We start from the raw sequence: 27,983 nt of genomic DNA on the forward strand, positions 1-27,983 counted from the left end.
AGCCCATCCCAGCAATCATCGAGCAGTGGACAGGGGAACTGGCAACCAGTTCAGGGTGTCCCCTGCCCGGAGATGGCTGGGATGGGCTCCAGCCCCCCGCGACCCTAATAAGGATAAGCGGTACAGCTAATGATATATATATATATATATATATATATATATATCTCATCTCATTAGCCGTACCGCTTATCCTCATTAGGGTCGCGGGGGGGCTGGAGCCCATCCCAGCCATCTCCGGGCAGTGGGCAGGGGACACCCTGAACTGGTTGCCAGTCAATCGCAGGGCACACGGGGACAGACAACTCACTCGCTCATTCACACCTAGGGACAATTTGGACCGGCCAATTCACCTGAAAATGCATGTTTTTGGAATGTGGGAGGAAACCGGAGTGCCCGGAGGAAACCCACGCAAGCACGGGGAGAACATACAAACTCCGCACAGGGAGTCTGGAGCTGGATTTGAACCCACGCAGGAGGTTCATGATCTGTGCCGCACATGCGTTAACCACTGCGCCGCCGTGCACAAATGTGTCTTTGAAATTTTCATACGTTCTGTATAATATTGGTTTGATATAGGAGTAACATGACAATTCCTCTTGTTAATTTTTTTTCATTGCCAAAAGCTTTTATAATTTTGAATTTATTTATAAAATTGAGTTATTTTTGTTTTGTCAAAACCGATTTAAAAGCCTTATTTCCTGAACAAGAATAGAGCATTTTGGTTACAAGTGCTTGCTTGAGGTTGTCCATCGATTCGATGATGACCATCTTCTTTTAATTGTGAGTCTGCTGATGTTTGAAGAGTCCGATCCTGGATCCACAGATGCGGTTACAGACAGAGCATGTGAAGGGGGTGCTGGGGGGAGCAAGGGTGGCCTGGCGAGCATGTCTCTTTGCACGCTTTGCTGCACGGTGTTGCATGCGCTGTTCCTCCATGTAATCCACTCCATGTGAGCAGTGGGAGCGCCAGAGGTCTCGGCAGGAAGCAAGTTCCTCCAGTGAGGAGGGGTTTATCCGACATCTCTTCAGGATGTTCTTCATTTGGTCTTTGAACCGCTTCTTCTGCCCACCAGCACTGCGTTGGCCTAGATGTAACTGACCATAGAGGATACGGCGTGGCAGTCTGTGGCTGGGCATTCGAACAACATGCCCCAGCCACCTAAGTTGGCGTTGGGCCATAATGGATTCCATGCTGCAGCTGCCTGCCCTCTCCAACACCTCTGTGTGCGGCACTCTGTCCCTCCATGTGATGCCAAGGATCTTCTGAAGACATCTTACATGGAAGGTCTCGAGGCTCTTCAGATGGCGGCTGTAGATAGTCCATGCCTCACATCCATACAGTAATGTCGTGATGCATACAGCTCTGTAGACCAGCATTTTGGTGTGGAGTCTAAGGTTGTTGTTTTGAAAGACCCTTATCCTTAGTCGACCGAAAGATGCTGATGCTTGCTTGAGACGGCTCTGGATCTCATCATCCAATGAGCAGGTGTCAGACACTATGCTCCCCAGATATTTAAAGGTGGGCACCATGAGCAGGTGTTGCCCTGCTGCTGTGAGGGTTATTGGGTTTGGTAAGAGGTCAGCACTGGACTGACAGAGTACCTCTGTCTTCTGGGTGTTGATCGTCAGTCCCATTCTGGTGTATGCAGTTACAGCTGCCGAGAGAATGTTTTGCAGAGCCTCCGGTGTATGGGCAACCAGGGCACAGTCATCAGCATACTGTAGCTCAATGATGGTCTCTGAAGTCAGTTTGGTAGTTGCCTGTAGCCTCCTGATGTTAAACAGGTTACCATCAGCCCTGAAGTTGATGGTAACTCCAGCCTGCTCCTCCATCCTTCTACGTAGCAGTGTTGTAACACAGACGAGGAAGATGTTGAAGAGAACTGGAGCCAGCACACAGCCTTGCCTCACTCCAGTTTCGACGCCAAAGGGCTCTGAGCTGTGTCTTCCAACTACCACTCTGGCCGTCATCCCTGAATGGAACTGTGCAAGAATGGTGAGAAACTTGGGTGGACACCCAAATCTCTTCAGGACTTGCCACAGTAGGTCCCTGTTCACTGTGTCAAATGCCTTTGAAAGATCGACAAAGGCGATGAACAAGTCCTTGTGCTGCTCCCGGCATTTCTCTTGGAGCTGACGAGTCACAAAGATCATGTCGACTGTTCCTCTGTCCTTTCGAAAACCACACTGTGACTCTGGGATGACGCGTTCCGATATTTTAGAGATGAGTCTGCGGAGCATGACCTTGGCAAGGACCTTTCCAGCAGTGGCCAACAAAGAGATACCCCTACTGTTGGAGCAGATGGATTTATCTCCTTTATTCTTAAAGATGGTCACAATGTTCGCATCTTTCCACAGTTGCGGGACACACTCTCGTCTCCACACCTCTGAAATATATTGAAACAGTGTCCGTGTACAGAGGTAGCCTCCTACCTTGAGAAGTTCAGCTGGGATGTTGTCAGGTCCAGGGGATTTATTGTTTTTCAGGGTTTTGACTGCATGCAGGATTTCATTGAAAGTTGGCGGGAGGTCGAGGTCTGGCAATGTAGGATGTTCAGGGAGTTCTGAAAGGACAGTTGGGTCCACTGGGGTGGGCTGGTTGAGCAGGGTGTTGAAATGCTCAGCCCACCGCTCCACTATCATAGCCTGATCCTTGATTAGAGATGTTCCATCAGCAGATCTAACAGGTGCCAGTGAGCAGTGTCTGGGGCCATAGATGGTTTTTACTGCATCATAGAAACTGTGCATATCGCTTCTATCAGCGTGAGACTGGATTTCATTGGCTTTTGAGATCCACCACTCATTTTGCAGTTTTCTGAGCGTTCTCTGGGCCTCGGAACGAAGGGCTTGCCATAGCTTTTTATGGAATTGAGATTGTGGGTTGTTCAGGGTGGCTCTGTGTGCCTTGTGCATTCTGTCCAGGAGGGTTGAGATCTCTCCGGCATTCTGGTCAAACCAGTCCTGGTGTTTTTTAGTTTTAAAACCAACGGTTTGGGCTGCAGTGTCAAAGAGGGTGGTAGATATATAGGTCCACTTCTCATCCATCCCAGCCTCTGACATGACCAGCTGCTCAATGTTTGCCAGCCTCTCTGCTAGAGAGCAACGGAAGTTGTCAAGGGTGTCGCTACTGGAGAGTTTGGCACAGTTGAGTGTCTTCCTCTTTGAACCACCCTGACGTGCTAGGGGCCGGACATGCATTCTGACCTTTGTCAGAATCATGCGGTGGTCGGTCCAACAGTCTGCCCCACGCATAGCTCTTGTAATGAGTACGTCCTTCAGGTCAGCCCTCCTCACGATCGCGTAGTCGATCAGATGCCAGTGTTTGGACCTGGGATGCATCCAGGATGCCTTATATTTATTCTTTTGTTGGAAGATGGTGTTTGTGATGGTAAGGTTATGTTCCGCGCACAGACTAAGAAGTCTCATGCCATTGGAATTAACTTTTCCAATGCCATGGGCACCTATCACACCATCCCAGTTTTGCAAGTTCTTTCCGACTCTTGCATTGAAATCACCAAGCAGCATGATTTTGTCATTCCTCGGGATGTGACTGAGGATGTCATCGAGTTCCTGGTAGAAGCGATCCTTCTCTTCATCATTCGATGGCAGTGTTGGTGCATAGGCACTAACTAATGTGACATGTCTGCATTTTGCAAGTGGGATGCGAAGAGTCATTAGTCTTTCACTGACACCCACTGGTGACTCTGTGAGCTTCAGCAGTAGGGTGTTCTTAATTGCAAAACCAACTCCGTGAAGATGGTGTCCGCCCATGGGGTATCCCTTCCAAAAGAATGTATAACCCTCCCCCTCTTCATTGAGTGAGCCTTCCTCAAGGAGTCTGGTCTCGCTGAGCGCTGCCACATCCACATTATATCGCTTCAGCTCGTTGGCAATGAGTGCTGTTCTGCGCTGTGGTCTGTCCAGACTGGTATCCAGGAGTGTCCTTATGTTCCATGCTGCAATTCTAAATGCTATTGTTTTTCGACCGCATAGTGGAATGTCCCGACAGGCGCGGTTTCCTGTCCGGGTACTGTGCTGAGTGGGCAATCTTTAGGCCACCTTTTCTAGGCCTTTCCCCAATTGGGGTGAGCAGTGCGGCCACTAAATAGTGCTGCTCAGACGCACAGGGGTCTGCCGGAAACAGCTGCCACTCAATCCCAGCTGCTAACGACCCTTGCCCTGTGCCGCTGACGTGCAGAGGTCCAGCTAAGAGCTTCCAGCTCATTCAAACCTGCTCCCGTCACTGGATACTCCATCGCCGCCAGACTTTTGTGATCGGGGACTCAGGTAAAAGAAGATACCTGCGCAATGATGGTTTTTAAAGTGGCGTAAGGGGTGCGCTTTCCCCAACGCCACTATCTTGATTGTAGAGAAGACGGTTCCAGTGGCAAGGGAGACCCTAGACGACCGGCATCTTCCTACAACTGCAGGCGGCTGCCGGGATCCAGGTCTGTGGGAAACCACCTCAAAGCGTGCCGCCACCAGCTTTTGGGATCACTCTTAGTCTGGACTCTACCCTTCGACCTGTTCGGCTTGGGTAACCCTGCCAGGAGTACGAGACTCCCGCCGACATAGCTCTAGGGGTCATTGAGACGCACAAAGTGCCCCACCACGATAAGGTGGTGATCCGTCGGGGCACTTACAAGTACAGTTGACTCAAAGGATAGGACTTTAAACTGTTTTTGAGGATCAGAAGGTTAAATTCTCATTGGGCAGCAGTTTTCCAAACATTATAATTGTCTGTACATACTGATTCAGGGTTCCTGCGGATCCTTGAAAAGTCTTAAAAGGAATTGAATTTACTATTCTAAAAAATAAGGCCTTAATTGGCATTAAAATGTATAAAAGTGTCAACACATTAATAAGATTTAGGTTTGTTTGAACTAGAAAGATTTAGTAACATGTATCAATTGTCTTTTTTAATAATTTACTCTTGTGGCACATTGTGTGCAGGGGTCAGCAATAAATGATTGGTGAAAAATTAATGCCATTAATTGCGAACAATTAATGGAATGGTTGCTTAAACTCATAAATCCATTTATTGCAAAATTTAAATAATTATCAATTATTGCGACCCATTAATTGCGAAAATATTCGGGTTTTTTGTTAGTCGATTGCGTCAACAAACGTGCAAATTTTCACGCCGCGCGAACATTTCGTATGCGGTCAAGGTCACATACACGCACAATCGGGACAGTGCATGCATACGCGTAAGCTACCGTGTTTCCCCCATTATAAGACCCACCCTGAATATAAGGCCCAGCTTTTTATGAGAAATGAAATTCAACCTTCCTGCAAATAAGAGGCTCATATTACCTATGAAAACCGTAAATATCAACGTTATTTAACAACGGCAATGCTTTTCTAAGAAATTTTTAGCGAAAATTTATTAGTTTCGCACATATTTTTATTTCAAAACCTCAATTTTTGACGATTTTGAAGTAAGGCCGGCCTTATATTCGGGGAAACACGGTAGCTGTACGTACGTAGTGTGGTTGCAAAGCAGCTTTTTATTGGTCGGGACAAAAATCGGGCTTGTTGATTGGCTCACGTTTTGCCTCAAGCACGTACGTCGTGGATGCACATACGCACACGTTGTACACCACTACTACTACGCTGTATTGATTCTAGTCTTCGCACGGTTATGGGACGGAAGGAAAAAATGGTTAGAGAGTACTTCACGCAGATTGATGTCGCGCAACACCGGTTGGAGCAATTTGGAAAGCCACATTAAAAGTCAGCACTTGAAGAAAGAAAGTGACGCAAAGAAGCAGGAGTCATCCAATCCTGGATCGATAGAAAATTTCCTGTCGTCACCTTCAACCGTTTCCCGAAAAAACCATTAAATTACCAATTAATGGCTAGAAATCCAATAAATACCCATTGATTGGCCTTGCTTTTTCGCACTTAAATATGTATTTTTTTTCCAAAAATCAATTACTGATGACCCCCGATTGTGTGACCACAATAGCGGAACTATCGAAACAATGATGTGGTTTCAGTCGGGCCTATGAGAGCAGACTCATGTCTTAGGTCTACCCACAACACACATGGCAACTTCGGACAGAGACGTTTACTTTGGACCATGCCCGGAAAGTGTACATTTAATGAGAAGTAGCTGTCCGACAACAAGTTTTTTTGTCTGTTTCGATTGTGTTTTATGTCAACTTGGTCTTAAATTTGATTTCAAAAGGCTTTAAACAAGTCTTAAAAAGTTTTGAATTTAACTTGATACATATTCAACATGGCGGCCAGAAAAACTTACAGTAGGGACGAACTTATTCGGTTGGGTGGGCGTCTAAATTTCGACTTTTCGGGCAATTTTTATACCGCCTATGATATACCGAGCGAACTTCAAAGAGACCCGGCATCCTCGTGGACGGCTATTCCTCTTAATAAACGACCAAAACGGCACCGTAAGGACAGAAAACAGAAGCGTGGTTGCCGTGCAGGTAGATGTGTGAAGCGTGTGAAGTCTAAGCAGCAAGATGGACGCGAGGATGTAACTAATTCCACCATTCATTCCTCGCCGGACAACCCACACGAAAAGCCACAACAGCGGCAGCTTTTGAAGATCTCGACAAAGACTACAAAGAGTTCAGCTAAGTCAAATGATTCAGCAAAGCTGAAATTTGGTCTGTTAAATATTAGATCGCTTGCTCCAAAAGCTTTACTTGTTGATAACATTATTCGTGATTATAATCTTAACTGTATTGGTCTTTGTGAAACGTGGTTACGCCCGGATGAGTACTTAGCGCTAAATTATGCTTCTCCCCTAGACTACGAGAGTAGTCATATAGCACGCACGTTAAAAAGGGGTGGCGGTGTTGCAGATCTGATCTGCCCCTATGTCCCGGTCCGAAGCTTACGATCTGAGAGTGCCGGTCGTCTGATGATCCAGAGAGCAAAGAAGTGTTCTGCTGGTTCGAGAGCGTTCTCCATCCGGGCACCGGTGCTGTGGAATGCTCTTCCCCCTGAGATCCGATCTGCAACCTCAGTGGAAATGTTTAAATCTAAACTTAAAACTCACTTCTACTCCATTGCATATGAATAACTTACTCTTCTTGTCGGTTGAAAATAGTCTGTGTAATATAGTGTAATAATCTGTGAAGCCCTTTGAGACTCTTCGTGATTTAGGGCTATACAAATAAAAATGACTTGACTTGACTTAACTTGCCTTAATCTCTAGGAACCTTGACATCAAACCATAGAAAAAAAGTACTACCCGTATATAGTAAGTACTACTTGTATGTAATGTCTATGTAAATGTTTTAATAAAATTATTAATTCATGTAGAGGAAAACTGACATTTGACTTGATCTGGTACAGTGGGGTGAGTGGGTGGATGCAGAGGGGAGGAAGAGGCAGCGGACTAAAAAAAAAACGAGTTTAAAACTTCTACTTGCGAGAATTGCACTGATCTTAGAAGACTTTGTTTAATCGCCTCCTTATTCTTAATAACTGTCTGATAGTCGATCGGTTACAGCCATATTCCTTAGCGAGGGTAACGATGCCTGAGCCTTCTTCATATTTCTTGATAATCTCAAGATCTGTTTCCATGGTTATCATAACTACCATTTTCATCACTGCAAGATTCATTTATAAAAAAAAAATGAAAAATCAAGTTTGTTGCATGAGACTTTGAATAGAACGAAATCGACAAAGGCATTGTGGGAGGGAGTTCAGCCTATAGCATATTGGCCTCTCCATGAAGCTGTGACAACCAATAGCAGATCTGTATCTTGTATGATGTCAACCAATAGCAAACAGGCATCCTAGAGACAAAATATGCAAAAACACGCAAGGATTTTGGGCACGCAAATTATTTTGTTGTTGATGTCGTATGGTTGGAAAAATGCTGCAACGAAGGACTGAAAAACATCGCATTACACATCGAAAATTGAAAATATCATAAAATAGGGACGCTATAACCTGTAACATGCAACTCATGCCACAATAGCGCTGTCCTTGCATGTCGGAAAGGAAAGCTACAGTCATAACTATTTTGCAGTATTCTAATGGTGGGATGTTCCTTTTTATTCAGGTGGAGAAGGTGTCAAGCACCGCTGAGCTGGGCGGTATAATACAACAGGCAGAGGATGACGGCGGGTCCGCTTTGCCTTCGCCTGATGGACACCTGCAATACCAGCAACAGGTAATCCCAAAAACTGAAGACAGAGAAATTAAAAAACAAACCAGTGTAAGAAAAAAAAAACACTGAATGAATGCATAAGTATTACTTACTGACTAATGCAGCTAACCTGACTTAAAGCTTGAACTGACAGCCAACCTCTTTGCAGTTTGCGGAGAACAGGCGAATGCTGCAGGCACTCCGCACTCTGCCGGAGCAGTTTCGCGAGGAATTGCGTGAGGAAGAGGCGCGGCGCTGCCAACTGCAGCGGGCCTATGCCAACGACAAAGCCACGTGGGAAATGAAATGGGCCGAGATGAAGTGCCAGCTCGCTCAGGTACGTGCAGATGGCCGCTCAGCCAGGCTTGACCCCGCAGGAACCCAATACCACAAAGCAACAGTGAACATGTTGACGTTAATGATGTCGGAGTATATTTACTGAGATTGCCGTTCGGAATAAAGGTATGAAAAAAATGTCATATTGAGGACTATTTTATCCATTTTAATTACCGTATTTTCACGGCTTTAAGGCGCACACAAAAGTCTTCAGATTTTCTTCAAATTGTGTGGTGCGCCCGATTATGCGGTGCGCACTGTTTGTGATGTAAAGTGGCAGACGTAAGGTCGGGTGCCCGCCCCGGGACTGGGAGGTCACAGGTTCGAGCCTTGACCCAGTCATACCTATAACTTACCTCATTTTTGGGTGAAATCCTGTTTTTCTGAGATGGTTCACATTTCCATCAAAATTTGACCTGTATGCAATCTCCTGTGACACCACAGGCTTAAACTTTTAAAATCAGTTTCGATTTTAATCTGCTGTCACCAGCCCCCTTCTGCATCCACCTGCTACCTCCAATGTACCAGCTCAAGTTACATCACCCAAAGGAAAACTAAAATATATTTTTGAGCTCTCCCCTCTTATGAGGATGGCACTTTTTAATTTGTTGTGCATTTGACATGTTGCAATGAAAATAAGTTCTATTCTATTTTAACAAATCTTTTTTACCAAATCATGAAATAAAAAGGTTTGCTAAATTAAAAAGAATTTATATAATATATATATATATCAGGGGTGTGATTTTTCCGCTAATTCGCGGAATTCCGCTTTTTTTATCTCCAAAAATAAAATTTTAAAATTTCCGATTTTTTAATTGGTAAAAAAAACGATTTCGTCTCGACAGCATTCCATTTTAGTGTTTCCGTAACTGAAATGAAACGTACTTGCGAATGGTTGAAGTCCCTGTGTTGACCAATAAACGCGCTTGTTATAAAGGCGTAGGAGTATGCCATTGTTCATTTCACACACGTTTTTGCCGAGTGTTTAAAGAAAGATGTCCGAGATCGAACGCAAAGATGCTCCGCGAGTTAAAGAAATTGCTAAGATCGTAAAAAACAAGTTTCAATCGGACTGGTTAGAGAAGGAATTATCTACAAATGTTGGTGACCCCGACGTGATCCAATGTAGCGAGTAGAGACGGGAGTCGTAGGCGGAGTGTCAAACAAAGGTGCCAACGAAAGCTGCTTTAATGACATTTAAACTGGCAATAACAAAACAAACACGAGAGTGGCTAGAACCGGCCGAATTAAGAGTCCCCCTAGGAACTCGCTATCTAAACAATGGTTCCGTGGGTGAATTATGTACAACCCACTACAGTACTTTCATTTATAGATAACATCTTCTGCTATAACAAAGACATTTGTGGTATGTTCTAATATGAGTTACTTTTCATTTGGTCATGATACAATTATTTGTTCATGAAATTTGAACTCTTCAACATGATTTATGTGTTAACTTAGTAATCACATGAGTTAGATATGATGATATTCTCAGTGATAGTTTTTAAAAGCAAAGGCAGTCCAATGTTTTTTAATGTGACTGATTTTGAGTTGACTTAAACTTTAATTTTATATGGGATGGTTCAAAATACATTGAAAATTTATGCTGTTTTTTTGTCTATTTCTTTGTCATCTGAGTGCATTGAAAGTACTTAAAAACACGGAAATCCCATGAGCTCCGGGGGGCTTCGCCCCACTTGTCCCCCCACCAGGGCACTGCCCTGGACCTAGTTGGGTGCCCGCTAGATCCCCGCCTAATTTTCAGATAATTTCACTTTGGTCAAATCACATCCCTATATATATATATATATATATATATATATATATATATATATATATATGGGCGGCGCAGTGGTTAGTGCGTGTGAGGCACAGTTCTGAGGTCGTGGGACCCTCCTGCGTGGGTTCAAATCCAGCTACCTGCCTTACTGTGCGAAGTTTGTATGTTTTCCCCGTCCTTGCATGGGTTTCCTCCGGGCACTCCGGTTTCCTCCCACGTTCCAAAGACATGCATTTCAGGTGAATTGGCCGGTCCGAATTGTCCCTAGGTGTGACTGAGCGAGTGAGTCCCCGTGTGCCCTGCGATTGGCTGGCAACCAGTTCAGGGTGTCCCCTGCCCGGAGATGGCTGGGATGGGCTCCAGCCCCCCGCGACCCTAATAAGGATAAGCGGTACAGCTAATGATATATATATATCATATCTCATCTCATTAGCCGTACCGCTTATCCTCATTAGGGTCGCGGGGGGGCTGGAGCCCATCCCAGCCATCTCCGGGCAGTGGGCAGGGGACACCCTGAACTGGTTGCCAGCCAATCGCAGGGCACACAGGGACAGACAACTCATTCGCTCATTCACACCTAGGGACAATTTGGACCGGCCAATTCACCTGAAATGCATGTTTTTGGAACGTGGGAGGAAACCGGAGTGCCCGGAGGAAACCAACGCAGGCACGGGGAGAACATGCAAAGTCCGCACAGGAAGTCTGGAGCTGGATTTGAACCCACGACAGGTTCCCATGACATGAACTGTGCCGCACAAGCGCTAACCACTGCGCCGCCGTGCTGCCCATATATATATATATATATATATATATATATATATATACCCAAAAAATAAAATCCTCTTCTGTCTGCCATATAAGATTGTTTTGCTCAGTGTTGTGTCTCCTATTTTACTAAAAACGAGTGAAAATATAGTCAAATAAGAATTATTAAACTTAAAATGTAAATAACCAGCTAATATACTCATATAATACTAAATATCATCCCCAATGTATTTCTACCGAAAACTTTAATGTAAAAAGAGGAACATCCGTAGATAATATTGCTAATTGTGTTATTTTTCACGTTTTCTAGTTAAAACAACCTAAAATAATGTAAATTTTACATTTTTTTTACCCAAATACAAAAAAATCCAAAATCAGTTTATTTCAGTGAAGGCACTGGTGAAAAAAACGTTATCAAGAGTATGTCACCGAGGGAGAATGTGACATTAAAAACTGGTCAAATTCAGAAAAAAGTCGTTTTCATTCAGACACCCTGCCGTACTAATCCAAACCTAATTTCCCTGTTAAACTGTATGTTTCCCTTAACTCTTTTTTTCAGAGTAAGCGCTAGATTATTATGTTTAGAACTTAATGAAAATGCTTACAGAAGCTGTACAATAATAGTATGTACCGTGCAGGTGGAGGAAGAAGCCCGAGGAAGCCCGCGGGGGCAGGCCCAGGGCGGCGAAGGCGAGACATTGTCCCGGGACCCCGACTGTGCCCTGAAGCAGGAGCGTGAGGAGCACCGGCGGCTTCTTGCCGAGAGCAACAACACCTCGCTGGACCTCCGCTGGCGGTTACAGCACGGGGAGAAGCGATGGAGTCGCGAGAGGGCCGAGCTCCTGGAACAGTTTGAGCGGCAAAAGCAGGAGTGGGATGGTGGTACCAGAGAGCTACACCACAAGATGGAGAGGGTAAATAGTTTTTCGGCAACTTAGTTTTTTGAATTGAATTGTCGTGGTCTTACATAAGATCTTTAAAGATTGCGGTATTTTATCTATTTTTTTTAAACAGTAGACTCCCTGGATACGACATTTTAATTTTTTAACGTTCTTAACGTTTTTTCCACCATACAAAATCAAAAACAAATTATTTCGCATATCCAAAAACATCCAAAACAAATTAAAACTTTACAGTGTTTGTACTTACAGTAAGTGGATTCACATTTCTAAAATGCCTGTTGTTTGTTGAAGTCATAAAATGCTGGTCTGGTATTGGTTTTGTCATCAACATAAAAATGCCGATATGCTATTGGCTGAACTACCTCCCACAATGTCTTTCTTTTTTCATTCTCTATATAATAAATTCATCAAAACTTCTAAACTGGCTCAAATCTCATGTTTATGTGCATTTCATTTCACTGTGTGTCACTTGGTTCTGTGGGTTTTCTTATAGAGTGTCTCAACAGTGAACATACATTATTAAATGAGCTTCCATATTAAGGACTCCTTGGCAACATGCAGCCAAAACAGGGTGTGTTGGTGTGACACCTTATATTATCAGCATTGCTTAGGCTATGCACGCACCAATCTTGACTTTGAGATTATCAGAATTTGGAACACTACAGAGGAAATTTGCACGTGTAGCATAAGTCTCTGTAGTGCGAAGTGGAAGGAGAAGAGGACGACGAGGTGAGCGGAGAAGATGAGGTAAAATTTTGGACTATTTGATAAAGTTTCAGGAGCGAGCAGAGAGAGTGGGAAAGGTGAGATGGCACAACATTCATTTGGACAGGTAACTTAAAATTAGTTTTACGTGGTTATATCAGTATCAGAAATTATTTTCCCCCCATTTTATTAACACTCCACTTATTGAAACATAAATATTTTGTTTGTTGTACATGATTCAATTGTTTGTTTGTTTGTACATGATTCAGATTGAATCGTTTCTTGTACATGATTCATTTGTTTGTTTGTACATGATTCAAATTGAATCGTTTCTCCGGCGCCGTCACGAATGGCAGCCACTCCAGCAGCTCCCGTGTTATTTTCGATTGTTCTCAGTTATTTTCGATTGTTCTCAGCTTAGGGATGCTGCTGGAAAAGTGAATTTCCCTTCGGGGATGAATAAAGTATCTATCTATCTATCTAATATTGTATGCTTCATAAAGACTTTGCAAGTCGGTGATACAATATGTTTTTTTTGTACTGAATGTATTCGCGATAGGTCTCAAGGCTTGCAGTGATGCTAAAAAGAAAAGCAAAAATATAACATTGGAAGCAAGGCTTGTGGTTAGCAAAATATACAAAGAAATTGCACAAGTTGGGAAGTTAAAACTCGAACTTTGCGGCGTTTGTGCGTATGATTTATGTCTCTAAGATGCCTGTTTGCTACTGGTTGATGTCATTAAATAGCTGGTCCCTTATTGGCTTGCATCACGTCCTCATGAAAATGCCAATATTCTATTGGCTGAAATACGGAGCAAGCAATTATCAAGGAATACGAAGAAGGCACACAAATGGCTACCTTCACTAAGTTACATGGCCGTAACCAATCGCCGATCCCTAAGTCTTCAAAGGGCATGACAATCTTCGCAGTGATGCTAAAAGGAGAAGCAGAAACATGACAACCATGGAAACGAAGCTTGGAATTAGCAAAAAATATAAAGGTCTACTCATTATTACATACAGTAAAAAGTTATGACAGTAATCAATTGACGATCTAGATTATATTTAAATAAGGAAGCAATTAAGGCATGGAAATCTTTAAGGGCCATGACAATCCTTCGCTATACAGCGGTTTTACTTTGTGATTCCCACCTCATAATGATCAATATCATATCCCGGGGGTCTACTGTACTCATTTGGATACATCCTGTATTTCATTAATACAGTAATTTAAGTTGTGGGTACTGTATTTATAAAACTATTTGAAGCCCAAAAGAAGCTATGTAACATTGAGTAATTCATTTATGATAATGTAATTTTTCTGCCACTTGTTAGCATTAGCCTTTTATGTTGAATATTGGTGACAAGAAAATTATATTCAACAGTACTTTTTTCCCTATGTCAGCTGCAGAGGGACCTGAGCTGCCGCCAAGGCGAGGGTACAGAAGACAATGGTTCATGCTCCGGTGCCCGTTCACCACGTTCACCGAGATCACCACGTTCACCACGGTCTTCCGTACCGATTGTGCTGCCGCCAATCCGGTCCCTTTCGGATTCAGACACTGTGCTGGCAGAGCAAGTAGGGGCTGCTGCTATGAGGCTGAGAACTCCAACGGAAAGCCCGTTCCTGGATGCTCTTTCATTGGACCCCCTTGCTGGTCTGGAGGTTCCACCTCCCTGCAGGCTGGATAGCGAGAAGAGGTTCCCTTGCATGAAGGAGGTAAAGTATACAATTTGCAGCTTTGGCGAGTGTCTTCAATGTGGTGCTTCATTTTGAAAAACGCTCGATATCAATTTGGGATTGAATACGCCTTATATTCTAAATCTAATTTCCCAGGATCAGAAATTGAATGTGGGAATGAAAGAGCAGCAGGAGAAGATCAGGGTTGAATACTTGTGTATTTTTCAATTACACTTCTAAAGGAAATTTTTCAGTTTCAGTTTTTGATTAGGAGTAGAGCTTGTACAACAAGTTAAAAGTGCCAGACAAGTCTCTCAAATCAACAAAATGAATGAATGGATGAGTCTTAAATAGTTTTGACAGCTCTTGTCTTTCAGGCACTTAACATGCTTTCTGAAAAAGAAGGAGCCCTCGAGTTGGACCTTGATGAAGAGATGGGTGGTGGTAGTTTGCTGAGGTGAGTTTTTAGCTGCAACATTAATAAAACAGTACACCCCTGGTATACAACAACAATCTGTTCTGATTTTGCAAGCGCAAAATAAAATTGCAATATAGCGGGGTATAGAAAACCTTACCATAGGTTTATAATGTGTTTCAAATCCCTGGTACATCATCATTAAATTTATATATTAAGTAAGTACTACTTATATGCAATATACATGCGTATGACTAAATAACACTATAAGTGATATATATATATATATATATATATATAATTGTATTTATTTATTTATTTATTTTTTTCTCATGATGCCATGATACAATATAAACCAACAGCAAACTAACATCTATATATGATGCGAACCAATAGCACAACACTGTCAAGTTTATATAAAATAAGTTGCTGATTTCACATAGTGGGCAAAATGCCGTAAAGAGGGGTCGGAAAATAACCCATCGAATTCCACAACGTAAAGTGAAACCATTCTAAGCCACGGCCGCAGTATGCCAGGGGTCTACCGAACAATAAATAAGATATAACTCCACAACCAGATGACTTTTAGTCAGACATGGGACCAAGTCACACATGTGCAAGTCTCAAGTAAGTCTCAAGTCTTCACCTTCAAGTCCCAAGTAAGTCCCAAGTATTTTTTTCTTGGGCAAGTCAAGTCACAAGTCAAGTCCCGAGTCTTAGATTGCCAAGTCCAAGTCAAGTCACAAGTCATAAAAACAGCGACTCGAGTCGACTCGAGTCCAAGTCACTAAGTCTCAAGTCCCCATGTCTGCTTTTAGTATATTTAAACTCTGGTGTAATGTATCCTTTGATCTTCATGTCTGAAACAAATTTAAACCTTAAATTCCTAGACTAAAACAAAATGCTTTCTTTAATTTCAGTGGGAATCTAATTTTTACAAGTTGATGACAAATATAGGATGAGTTCTTTGTGTGTATTCCATCCAGAGCCAAGTCTGTATGCTCCATGAGCGATTTCCAACGTCTGATGGACAGCTCACCATTTCTTCCCGACAAGACGCGCCATGGTGAGCAAGGCCAAGACGATGTTACCCCGCCTCTTTCGCCAGATGACTTCAAGTACATTGAGGAGTTTAACAATAAGGGATGGGACTTCTATTCATCTACCGCCACCGGCCACACTCGCGATGCATGGATCGACAAACCATCAGAGTCCCGGGGGATTGAACCGGTCACTGAGTCATTTGAACATTCTTCCTGGTTCCTCACAACTAGCGCCAGCCTGACCACCACCAGCACACTTAACAGTCGGGCAAGTGTGGGAGAGGGCACCTACGGGGTCCACATCCTCCATAGCCCTACCAGATCCGGGCCGGAGTTAGAATCTAACCTCCTTTACCCGAAGGGGACCAAGGTGAGAAGTGACGGGGAGGCAGCTAGTGGGTCAGATGAGGTGTTCAGCAGTGGAAGGTGGCCATGTGGCCTCCTGGAAACTGGGGGGATGAGGACTTCTCCGAACCAGTCCCCCATTTGCCCTACCGTGGGTTTTGCTTCCTCGCTGGACCTCCAACTGTCTCGGAACATGAGCGATGACATGAAGGAGGTGGCCATTTCTGTGAGGAATGCCATCCGTTCGCCACCTGGGCTCGTGGTTCATGACACAGCCTGTCAGACCAACGGCTTCACTACAAGGGGCACTCAAACCACACAGACCATCAGTGTTGGTTTGCAGACAGACCTGCTGAGGAACTTAACAAGCAGCCCTCACCGCTGCCTTACTCCGAAAGGGGGAAACACCCCAATTTCATCCCCGTCACGGAACACCAGGAAGGTGCAGTACTCGCCGGTGATCCAGAGTAAGTTTGAGCGGCCATGCTGCTCGCCAAAGTATGGCTCACCAAAACTCCAGCGCAAGATGTCCTCATCCAACAAAGCGGACATCTCCAACAACAGCCGTGCGGCCACCCCAACAACCCCCCAAAAGGGCAACAGTGAGTCTGCATGGGCACGCTCCACCACCACCCGGGATAGCCCAGTCCACACCACCATCAATGACGGTCTCTCCAGTCTCTTCAACATTATCGACCACACGCCCGTCGCCTACGACGCCATTCAGAAGTTTAACAAGTCGCCCAGTCGCTCCCAACCCAACACTGACCACGGTTCTGAACTCAGGAGTGCCAGGGGCCGCTCTCCAAGTCCCGTGCAGCTTATAGTGGAGACGCAGGGGGACCGGAACGTGGTGAGCATTCGACAGGACCTGTCAGCACCCCCGGGCCATACGTTGGGTGAGAATGCCACCCGCATTCTCAGTAAAAAGCTTCAGGATGAGAGAAGGATGCAGGCAGGGAGCACAGATAGAGCACAGCCTGTGTGTATGGAGGTAAATATATCCACTATTGAATTTTAACGTAGGAAATGTTAAAAAGGTATGATGACATTAACGGTATCTGCTAAGTGTCTGTTTTGTATATCATGAAGGCGCTCATACAGTGTTCCCTTGCTTATAACATGTTGAGTTTTACGTCCTTGATGCATTGTGAATTTTTTTTTGGTACTAATTCTGAGGATTTTTGCATACAGCGCCTTTAACAGCAAACTAATCAGAGAACTGCCTTCTCTTTCCTGGACGCTGATTGGAGCAATCCGAAATAATCACTTACAATACTAGTGACAATCAAACAAGCCCGAATATATGTAGTTTGCGAGCAAATAAGACTAACAAGGAAGAACAAGCAAGACATATGTAATTTGTGCATCTATTTTTTGATATTAAAAAATGATTTCATTCATCTCATTCGCCAAAACCAACAAATATTTGACCTCCCAATTTGCTGTATTGCTGCTTCCTGTGCGTTTACAAGGTGTGCTGAGTGTGGCTTGCAAGAAGCATGACTTACACTATATATGGACAGATAGAACTGTTGCATACACTATGTATGTATTGCAGCATTTTTTCTGAGGGGGCGAAAAAATAAAACCGATATTGCTCTGGAGAAATTAACCACACATAAGGCTTATTAGCAAGTGAGTTGGAGTTCACTCGTATCATTTGTCTGCGTACTACAAGTCCCACAGTGCTTGTTGGCCTAAAAATATCCCTGCTGAGGGATCATAGGTAAACTGTTTTAGTTGTAGTTATGAAAAGTTTTTGCTTCATGGCCTAAGCATCCATTATAACGTTGTATAGAATAGTCAAATGTAAACATGCGACACTTTTCAAGCAATGTAATTCAAGTACAATGATTATCAACAAAAAGTCAAGCCTAGTCTTTGAGGTTTTCAGTTTAAAGCAAAAGTAAAGGACTCGGGGAGACTGTTTAAGGGAGATGCTGTTAATCAAAACGTTGAAGCCCGCTTTCTTTGAGATTACTCTAAGTGACTGGTGATTCTTTTCGGGTTCTTGTGTTTCAGGACCAACAGTTTCATGAGCTTTGCTAGGATTTAAGTCTTACTTAATGATATGCTAAAACTTCCCCTGACCAAATGAATGTGCAAGCAAGATATAAAATGGATCATGATTACAAATTAGCGTAACGATTTATCATAACTCTGGGTAAACTGGGGATTATTTTTCTAAAGTTGTAGATAATCCTCTTAGCAAGAATCAATCTTCACCAATGCAGAGCTGTAAAAATTATGGGGTATTAGTAACAAATTAATTGTGAATTTCTGACCTTTTTTTAAATTTGTATCTGAGGGCCGACAATCAAACTATAATATTTTACGCTACCTTTGTCCATCTCGTATACTAGTTTGAACTAAAATTCTAATTAAAAGAATATCAAGAGAAAATGATCAAACGGCTGTACGATAAATGTCAGACTTTTTGAGTGTTTTTGGGCATAACTTGAGAACTTGTATTGGTCTAATCATTACAGACATTCCTCGCACTAAAGCACTATTAATGAGAGAATGGGGGAAGATCGGAGGTAATTACCATACGTTTCTGGACAACAACGGACAACAACAAAAATCATGAAAAGAAACCGAAGCCTTATCCAGATCTTCGTATTTTAAGAGAAGTTTTTATAGAAATCAAAATAATAATCAACACCGGACTAAGCACTTTGATGTCCAACTGGGATAATCTAAGATGGCAAGACAACTATCGGGTAAAATGGAATATTGATTTTCTTAAATATTACTCGAGTTTTTTCAAAGATGGTTCAAAATAATTGATGGAAGTTTGGGCTTCTTGTCGACTGGTGAGAATGACTTTTTAATGTACGGCAGAAGTGATCATTAAAATAAAATTAAAAATCAAATAAATCATTAAAATAAAGTGTCGAAAAATGTATATTGTCTGTTACCCACTCTAAAATATCATTAATTATTTGCATACGAGTATTTTTAAATTAGGGATGCACCAAGATCAAAATTTGGGGTGAGCCGACAATACGAAACACTTGGCGGAAATTTAATGAGATTATTCATTAAAACCTAACTGAAATATTACAAGTCATATTGTTTTAATATTGCTGATTACTCAAATAATTATTCAGATTCAGATCTACTTTATTGTCATTCTAGTACACGTGTATACAGAACGAAATGTCGATACATCTGACCCGCACAGTTTCCTCGAATGTACAGATATAAGTAAAAGTTGTATTGTATTATGGCTACGTATAGTATTTTACCATAGTGCCGATAGTGCAAGAGGAGTAGCTAACCAGATGTGCAAAATGGGCATTCAGGTTAACAAGTCAGGTAAACAGTAACATTAAAACTGTAACAATAACGCTGTAAGTACAATAGTGCAGAGAGCAAATGTGCAAGGAGTGGCAAGCTATAAAGAACTGCCAGTAGTGCAAAAAGTCAGATTAGCAGCCGTTAAGATTTAGGTTAACTATATGTTAGATTGACCATTTAACAGTCTAATGGCCAGGGGGACTAGACTACTGCGGAACCTGGTGGTCCTGCACCGTCAAAAGTTCAATGTCAATTATCTCAAACTATTGGAATGTAAAAAGGAGTCCTAATATTCAACTAACCAACATGACAGAAATCAAGAAACGTTTATCTCAATGTTCCAGTTTTCTGCTTTTTGTTAGCCATGTATGTGCACATCCTACAAGCAATCGAGCTCATTGGTGGAGCATTGGAGCAAGCAAGCATGGTACTTAGTGAGAGACATGAATGAAATCATCTTTGATTGAATGTCAAAATTGAAATGTGGAAACATCGTCTGTGTAATGATGTCGTTCCCACTTCCCCCTCGGTAATTTAAATACTCGCAAACTTCATGATATTCGTTTATCACTAGAGATGTAAACGGTTTATTTGGTTGCAATATCTTCTTTCTGATTATTGCCTGCATGCAAACATAGTCTGATAACGCTGTACGAGAATTGTGGGAAACCCTATTGCTCTTCCTTAACATGGCAGTTGGTAGTACATCCTACAGCCTTCCCCGATGTTTATATCCCCAGGTCATTCCCCGGTCTTCCTCGTCAACCTAAAATTTTCCTGGTTTGTCTATCCCTCCCTCTGATCCCCTTGCTGCTCCAGAAGCACACTGTCATACTAACCACTCCATGGGGACTGTAAGTCTCCACTATGTAAGTTTTTCCTTCTCCGAGCCCCATGGAACATCTGCCTCCTCCACTTCGATATTGATGTGTCACTCTTTCTGTCATTACAATGCATGCTTCACAGGGCCACGGGAAGAATATTCGAAAAGTTCACATTTACCATCAACGCCCTTTTATTTTCTCTTCCGGTGACAACAATGTTGGACTTGCGTGCATCAGGTAGACCTGAGTAGCCCCTGGACCGGCTCTGAAAGTAGCTGACCAGTGAAATTTTAGCCTTAGCTCTAATAATTAAAACCTGGTAAGAACATAATGACAACATAGTTATAAGAAGATAACTTGTTTTACAAATGCATATCAAACAGGTAGCCATTCATGCTAATTATCTGTTACAAAAATGTAGCTCTTGACTTCAAAACGATTTGGGATCCCTGCTCTATTCTAATTTTTGGGTTGAATGCTTATAGTTTTCACGTTGAAAGACCCTAAATCAAATTACACTACTGAATATGTTTTGGATTTTTATGGAAGGTTATTTTGGAACTTCCTTAATAAATCATTGCTCTTGACTTCTTTTCTAAATCAAATGTAGTATAATCATCTATTTTAACTCAAAACGTTAACTTATTTCTAGAAAATAAAGAACTGTTGTTTTTCTTCATTTGAAATTCAATATAATGAAACGATAGTACAAAATCATCACTAAAGGTACTACTATTAGTTTTCAGATTTCTATTGAATGATTGATACCATGTTTTCATTGGAATGCTTTATTGCCCCCTAGAGGTCAACACAACACCCAACATCTAGTTTACGTTGGTTACCAGGGTTGGGGAGGGTTATTTTAACTGGATTACTTTCAATTACTTTTGGATTAATCCAATATCAAATATGCTAAGAAAAGACAAAAGAAACTAAATATGAATAAAATTACGACTCACAACACGTGGTAAGATTTCTCTCCTGGCTTTGATCTCCGGCAAAACTAACATAAAATGCGACAGAAACAATGTGAAAAATAAATCCAAAGCTTGCCAACATCATTTTTGCCATTCGATGTATTCCGTTACTCCCCAAGCCTGGACAAAATTTAATAATTTTATTCATATTTAGGGTCTTTTGTCTTTTATTAGAATATTTGGTATTGGAGTAATCCAAAAGTAATTGAAAGTAATCCAGTTAAAGTAACCCTACCCAACCCTGTTGTTTACTTTATAGCTTCGTGTGTACTTTGGCGGTGTTTATCCTATACTTAAGTCGTAACGAGGTCGTTATAGGCATTTTAGTTTTTGAAATAAATAAAAATGTTTTTTTTTTTTTAATTCCTTTTCACCCTCATTCATCCTTTCCCAGTTCCAGTCCATGGACAGTATGTGACGTCGTGTTTTGTGCCATCATCGAACTCCACACTTAAGAAAACGCATTCGTAAAACACGTCTGGGGCTTTTCGAGTGGTTTTAAAAGAACCAATTCTAATATAGGGTATACAAAATTAATAGGTAAGGCCCTACATGTGTTTTATGTGGATTTGTTTTCCCTGAGTTGATCACGTTGGCCTACATTGTTTTCAGATAATTTTGTTGCATGGTGTGTGATACTGTGTGGGAGGGAATCAAAGCAACTTCTCTTCCCTCCCTGGTCAACTATATAAGTGGTGTTTTTGTGCCAAAGTATGTAATGATTGTGTGGTCTTCAAACACACATGAAGCTTGTACATTTTTACCGGGCTAAGTACTTTAGCACAACCAGGCAAGGACTTTCTTCCCTAGAATGTGTGTCAAAAATGTAGCCTGGTCATAAAAAATCCTGGATACAGGTACTTCTTTAAAATAAGTCCATAACTAATACAGAAGACCTCCGTGTAACAATGAGGAATAATATGTTTTTCCAGCCCCTCGTCACAGTGTTTCCAATACCATATGACATCAATAAAATAGTCTTTTTAGTTGTGCAAATGGCTGTGCGAGTAAAGTGCCTTTATATGTCTCTAAGATGCCTGTGTGCTAATGGTTAATGTTATATAAGAGTATCGTATGCTATTGGTTTACATCACTGAATCATTAAAAACCCGATATGATATTGGCTAACCTCCCTCCTACGAGGCTTTGCACTCTCTTTGTTCGCTTCAGAATCTGGTTTGTGTTGGAAAATTTTTGCAAGTTGTATTTTTTCAAACTGCTATATGTCTAAAGACTTGCACTGATGCTACTGGGAGAAGAAAAAACATGATAGCCATTGAAACAAAGTTTGCAATTATGAAGAAATGCGGACAAGACACGCCTATCGTTACCCAAGCGAAGGAATATGGCCGCAACTGATTGACGATCGGGATAATTGTTAAGAAAAGGGACCTGATTGAAGCATCAAAGTATTCTCTTTGAGTGTCAAGTCATGCTCATTTGTATAGCCCTTAATCACAAGGAGTCTCAAAGGGCTACACAGACCAGACTATTGCAAACTACGGACTATTATTACACCATTCCCTCATCTAAAACCTACATGAAGGCTAGGAAAAACTCAATAAAGCTAGAGTTGAAGTTTATAAACCAGTTTTACATTTAATCCGCTGCGTCACATCAAAGGTAAATAAAATACAATTTGTCCTTTTCATGTAAATATATTTCTAATGTTATTTAATCATATAATTTAACCTGGCAACCCCCGCTTCGGAATTAAATGTCGTATCCCAGGGTGTCTACTGTGATAAAGTTATTCCCAGTATCGCAATTGAGTTAAAGCAACTTCACTTAACCGCAATTTGCAAAGACTCATTCTAAGGAGGATTGTCTTGCCTATGTTCTTCTAAGGTTGAGGTGGGCACTCCCGTCCTCGAGGGCCGCATGTCCTGCATGGTTTTGAGGTTTCTCAATACACAGGGTTTGGTAGGGTTACTTTAACTGGATTACTTTCAATTACTTTTGGATTACTCCAATACCAAATATGCCAATAAGAGACTAAATAAACTAAATATGAATAAAATTATGACTCACAACACGTGGTAAGCTTTCTCTCCTGGCTTTGATTTCTTTGATCTCCGGGAAAACTAACATAAAATGCGACAGAAACAAAATGAAAATAAATCCAAACAGCTTGCCAACATCATTTTTGCCGTTCCATGTATTCCGTACTCCCCAAGCCTGCACAAAATTTAGTAATTTTATTCATTTTTAGTTTTTTTGTTTTTTTATTAGCATATTTGGTATTGGAGTAATCCAAAAGTAATTGAAAGTAATCCAGTTAAAGTAACCCTACCCAACCCTGTCAATACAGGTGATTCCACTCACCAGGATCATTTTACCAGTTGAGTACAAACTGATCATTTGTATCATCTCAGTTGAAGAAGAGAAACCTCCAAAAGCATGCAGGACATGCAGCCTTTCAGGACCGCAGAGCCCACCTTTGGTTTAAAGAGACCAATTTTGGAGAATTTAAGAGACGTACACTCCTGCACTAAACTGAGAAGAACGAGCCCTCTTCCTCAGTCATTGTGATGGATGGTGGACATGAGAACGCCCATTCCCAAACAGCTGGTCTTTATTATCGACAGGAACTCCCTCGCTATCCCGTGGCTCCTCCGTTGGATTCCCGCTTCCTGCGACCGGCTCGCCCGGCCAACCGTCGGCCGCCATCTCGCTGGGCCAACCTTTCACCGCCCCCTTCGATGACATCCGGAAGGAGGTTCACTTTTCCACCTTCGGGACGATGCAAGAGCTTCTTCGATGGCGACTCGACGGAATGACCCCCGTCTTCTACCTCTGACATAACCGCTTGTTCATTGGCTCCCCGAAATAAAACTGAGAATCTCATTGGTCACCTGAGAAACACCAGCTGACACCTCAGGGGGTGAACGGGGTAACGACGACAAAATGACTTTTTAAAATGTACTGTCATGGAACAAAGTATTATAATTGACCACACATGCTTTTTAATATACGGTGCCTCGTCAAATTTGACAATTTATTTTGTCCATTTATGTTTGTCTCGTCTTTTTAACATATTTGTCCCACTTTAATACGGAAGCCCACTATTGTCCAAATAAAATAAAAAACGAATTTGTGAAACCAAACCATTTTTCTAAGTAACAGGTAATTATGTACCGTAATATGACTTTAAATAGGGTATTGTTATGAGAAAAGATGTACTTACTGTTCTTTAAAACCTATCAAATACAATTATAATGGTGAGATATTTTATAAATGTATTAGGAAAAATAATACTTTTTGGAATAATCTATTTTTTTTTTCAACTCAAATTTTATTTTAAAAGATACTTTTTCACTATTAAAGTTGGTCGATTAATTTTCCTTGACATTAGCCGTGTCTGTCTTGTAGCCCAGCCAATTGTTATGAAAACTGATATCGAACTACATCATTGCTTTTTGTTTTCCCCAAAAATATTTTTATTTAAAAAGTAAGCTTTTATTTTGTCACTTTTGGGCTTCCATACTTCAATTTGTTAAAAGGGGGACGGAGTATAGCCAAGACCAAAGTCAGAATTTTAGTTGGGGTTAACTAAATCCTTGATCATTTAAGCCCAAATTGGCTAACATGTTAATTTGAGAAACAGACAAGTGATTTTTGTTCGAAAAAATATTTAAGGAGGAAAATTATTTAAATGTATTTTTCTATTCTTGTCTTCCACCCAATATATTTTTGTTTGACTGGATATCCACAAATGTTTAGCATTTTCTTAAAATGTGTTTACTGTCATCATCAATTCCCACAGTATTGTGTTGAAGTATGACTTTCGCAGTCATTTTGATTAAACTAAAATTAAAATTCCATACTGACTGACAAAAAGAGTATTAGAGAAAAATGACTTTCCAAATATTGTGTTGAAGGAAATCAGGCAGGAATATTTAAAAGGAATTCCTTGAAAAACCACAACAAAAACATACCAAAAACATGTTAATTGACAGAAGGTTCCATCTTTTCTTGGTACATTATATTTTGATACCCATTTATTTAAGGGAACAAATTATTATCATTATATTCCATTCAAGGCACCTTTTCCCATAAGCTCCCTTACCGGTCTAATTCAGACGTGCACTTTCCGATTCCTCACTCCAACTTTGGGCTGTGTTGATTCTAAAACTGCACAAAACTTCCGCTTCTGTGGTGCGAAGCGGAGACATATGATGTCATTTTTTCCTCCTTCTGACTCAATGTTGTCATTTCTATTTGTGTTTTGAATGCAAACTGATGTAGAGAAAGACTACAGCGATATGAAAAAGTAAATGAGCCTTTCTGAATTTGTGACATTTCTTCAAAAAATCGCCGTTGAATAAGATCTGGATGACAAAAAAAACAATGTCTGCTTTAACTAGAACTAGGCAAATATTTATAGGTTCCCATATTTAAATGAGGATAGCGTGCAAAAAAAAAAAAAAACAAGAGGAATAAGTAACTGAAATATCTCATCTTATCTATTCTGGCTCCCTCTTTTGCAGGAATAACTCTATCATGACATTTCTTTTAGCTGCAGATAAGTCTGGCACACTGACTAAGTTCAGTTACTTATTCCTCCCCCTTCTGTCATTGTTTGCCTGCTATCATTAAAATATGAAAACCTGTAACACATTTGCCCTTTCCCAACATTACAAATGAACTATTCTTGATCGCAGCAGTATGTTTTATAGTGGGCAGGGTAGATTTCTGACACTCGTTAAAAACTGGGCACACAACTGACTTAAATCTTTGGGTGAAAAATGATATGATTGCTTTTTGAGTCTCCTTAGGCGGAGGTTTCAGTTATTCCTCCTGTCGGATGCTATATTCATTAAAATATGGAAAACTATGAATGTTTGGGTTTTTTATCTGAAGCAGAAACTTTCTTGGGGAAAAGATAAAATGTGGTCTTTCAAGTTACTTATTCCATCCCCCTTCTTTCATTTTTTGCAAGATATCTTTATTAAACAATGTAAACCTATACATGTTTGAGTAGTGTAATGGTTTGGACAAGACACGTAAAGTGTCTTGTATATAACTTCAGAAGTTTTAATTAAAGCAAAATATCTGCCTCAGCGAGACCACACCATATAGTACAAGGGTCTCCAACTTGCTACTGCGGGCCCCAGAGTGCCCCCTAAGGACAGATGAGGTGCCCGCGGACCTGGTCTGAAAATGGTTCATGAGTCATTGTGATTTTCTAGTAAAATGATTTTTTTATTGGTTGAGTGTGTCTATGTAGCCCTACTATCAATATATAACATAGTAATAACATCAAAACATTTTGTTTTAGCTGAGTATATCAAACAGGTTGCCCTTTGCGCAAAAAGCAACTCTTAGTTTGAAAAAGGTTGGAGATCCCTGATATAGTATGTAATGGTTCGATGACTTATTTCTCCCCTTCTGTCATTGTTTGCTAAAAATGGAATATATACATCTTGTTGTGGTCTTAGTTAAAACGATAGCGTGAAGTATTTAGTGCCTCCTCGTAATATAAAAAAACTTTCAGTAAAAAAAAAACATTGATTTGAATACAATACGGGGCGGGGCGTGGCTCAGGAGGTAGAGAGCTCGTCTTGGGATCAAGAGATCGCAGGTTCGATTCCCGGCTCCTCTGTGTTACATGTCGAAATGTCCTTGGGTAAGACACTGAACCCTAATACCCCCAATATGCAGGTTAGCGCCTTACATGGCTGCATGGCCGCTATTGGGAAATGTGAAGCACACTGTAAAGGCTTTGGGAAGTCTTGACTTGAAAAGCGCTATATAAATGCAGATCATTTCATTTCAATACTAGGGGGAAATACTTGAAATATAATACCAATGTCAACTATTACAAAAAGTCATAAGTCCAGAAATATTTACTTCCCTATCTAGAAGTGTCCGCCATGTTTAAGCATCTTGCTGCTACACTGTGCTTTTGGCAGTAGTTTTTCTTCACATTAGACAGTGCTATCTAGAGGTCAAATATTATAAAGCAGACAGTTTTTTTTGACAAAGATCTGATCACATTTGACAGTGATTTTATGCAGTAATGTGAGAAATTCCAAAAGGTTCACATACTTTTCCATACCACTGTGTGCTTCTATGTGAGGCAGTTACCCGTCCAATATTTGCATGACAACTAACACTTAAGTGCACGTACAAAATGAGCGCTCGTCACTGTTCTATTGGAACTGTTTTGTTTTTGTCTTTTTTTTCTATCGTGGATGACTGCATACGTCGATGTGTCTTTGTAACCCCAATTGTACGTCCGAACAGAATGTGTCGGAAAAGAATGTTTAGATGAGAATCTATGTGAAACGATCTATAGTCTTATGTAAATATACAGTTAATGTCATTAAACATGAATGTGTATTTATTTACAAGATCAGCGTCTTCTTGCGTGTCTGTTTGTCCAGGTTTCCGACACAGAATTTGACCAGGTAAACTAGGGCCTGAGGGCCACATACAGCCTGACTTTTTTCTATCTGGTCCACCGACCAAAAATTGTAAAAATACCATAAATTTTATATAATTATATAATATATATATATATATATATATATATATATATATATATATATATATATATATATATATATATATATATATATATATATATATATATATTTATATATAATTATATAAAGTCCTTCTCAATAAGTTAGCATTCATTACACGCAACTAAAGTAATTCAAACCTTTTATTGTTTTAATATTGATAATTTTGCAAAAGTAGTCAGGAAAAACCCCAAAAATCCTATCCCAAATAATTAGCATATTTCATCTGACCAATAAAATAAG

General features: G+C 41.1%; 1 protein-coding gene and 1 long non-coding RNA gene across 7 annotated transcripts in view; one reads left to right on the forward strand and one right to left on the reverse strand.

Annotated features, from left to right (window-relative positions):
* The window catches only part of LOC148376380 (uncharacterized), a 34,967-nt gene extending 27,997 nt beyond the window's left edge, over positions 1 to 6,970 (reverse strand). For both annotated transcript variants that reach the window (XR_015851938.1, XR_015851937.1), the window contains exon 1: positions 6,870 to 6,970. This is a non-coding gene — a long non-coding RNA (uncharacterized LOC148376380). The remainder of the gene's footprint in view (positions 1 to 6,869) is intronic.
* mtcl1 (microtubule crosslinking factor 1) overlaps positions 1 to 27,568 on the forward strand; it is a 75,883-nt gene extending 48,315 nt beyond the window's left edge. For 4 of the 5 annotated variants that reach the window (XM_088346592.1, XM_088346593.1, XM_088346594.1 and 1 more), the window contains 7 exons: positions 8,045 to 8,155; positions 8,301 to 8,468; positions 11,651 to 11,926; positions 14,025 to 14,339; positions 14,678 to 14,757; positions 15,702 to 17,097; positions 23,799 to 27,568. In XM_088346592.1, the coding sequence (XP_088202718.1) occupies positions 8,045 to 8,155; positions 8,301 to 8,468; positions 11,651 to 11,926; positions 14,025 to 14,339; positions 14,678 to 14,757; positions 15,702 to 17,097; positions 23,799 to 23,990 (2,538 nt within the window). In that variant the 3' untranslated portion in view covers positions 23,991 to 27,568. Of the gene's footprint in view, positions 1 to 8,044; positions 8,156 to 8,300; positions 8,469 to 11,650; positions 11,927 to 14,024; positions 14,340 to 14,677; positions 14,758 to 15,701; positions 17,098 to 20,228; positions 20,279 to 23,798 lie in introns of all 5 variants that reach the window. The other variant, XM_088346596.1, reaches the window with a different exon arrangement.
* The last annotated feature ends 415 nt before the right edge of the window (positions 27,569 to 27,983 follow it).

The sequence above is a fragment of the Urocampus carinirostris genome, chromosome 1, assembly GCF_059441175.1.
Source record: "Urocampus carinirostris isolate Australia breed hairy pipefish chromosome 1, RoL_Ucar_1.0, whole genome shotgun sequence".
In the NCBI taxonomy this organism is placed as follows: domain Eukaryota; kingdom Metazoa; phylum Chordata; class Actinopteri; order Syngnathiformes; family Syngnathidae; genus Urocampus; species Urocampus carinirostris.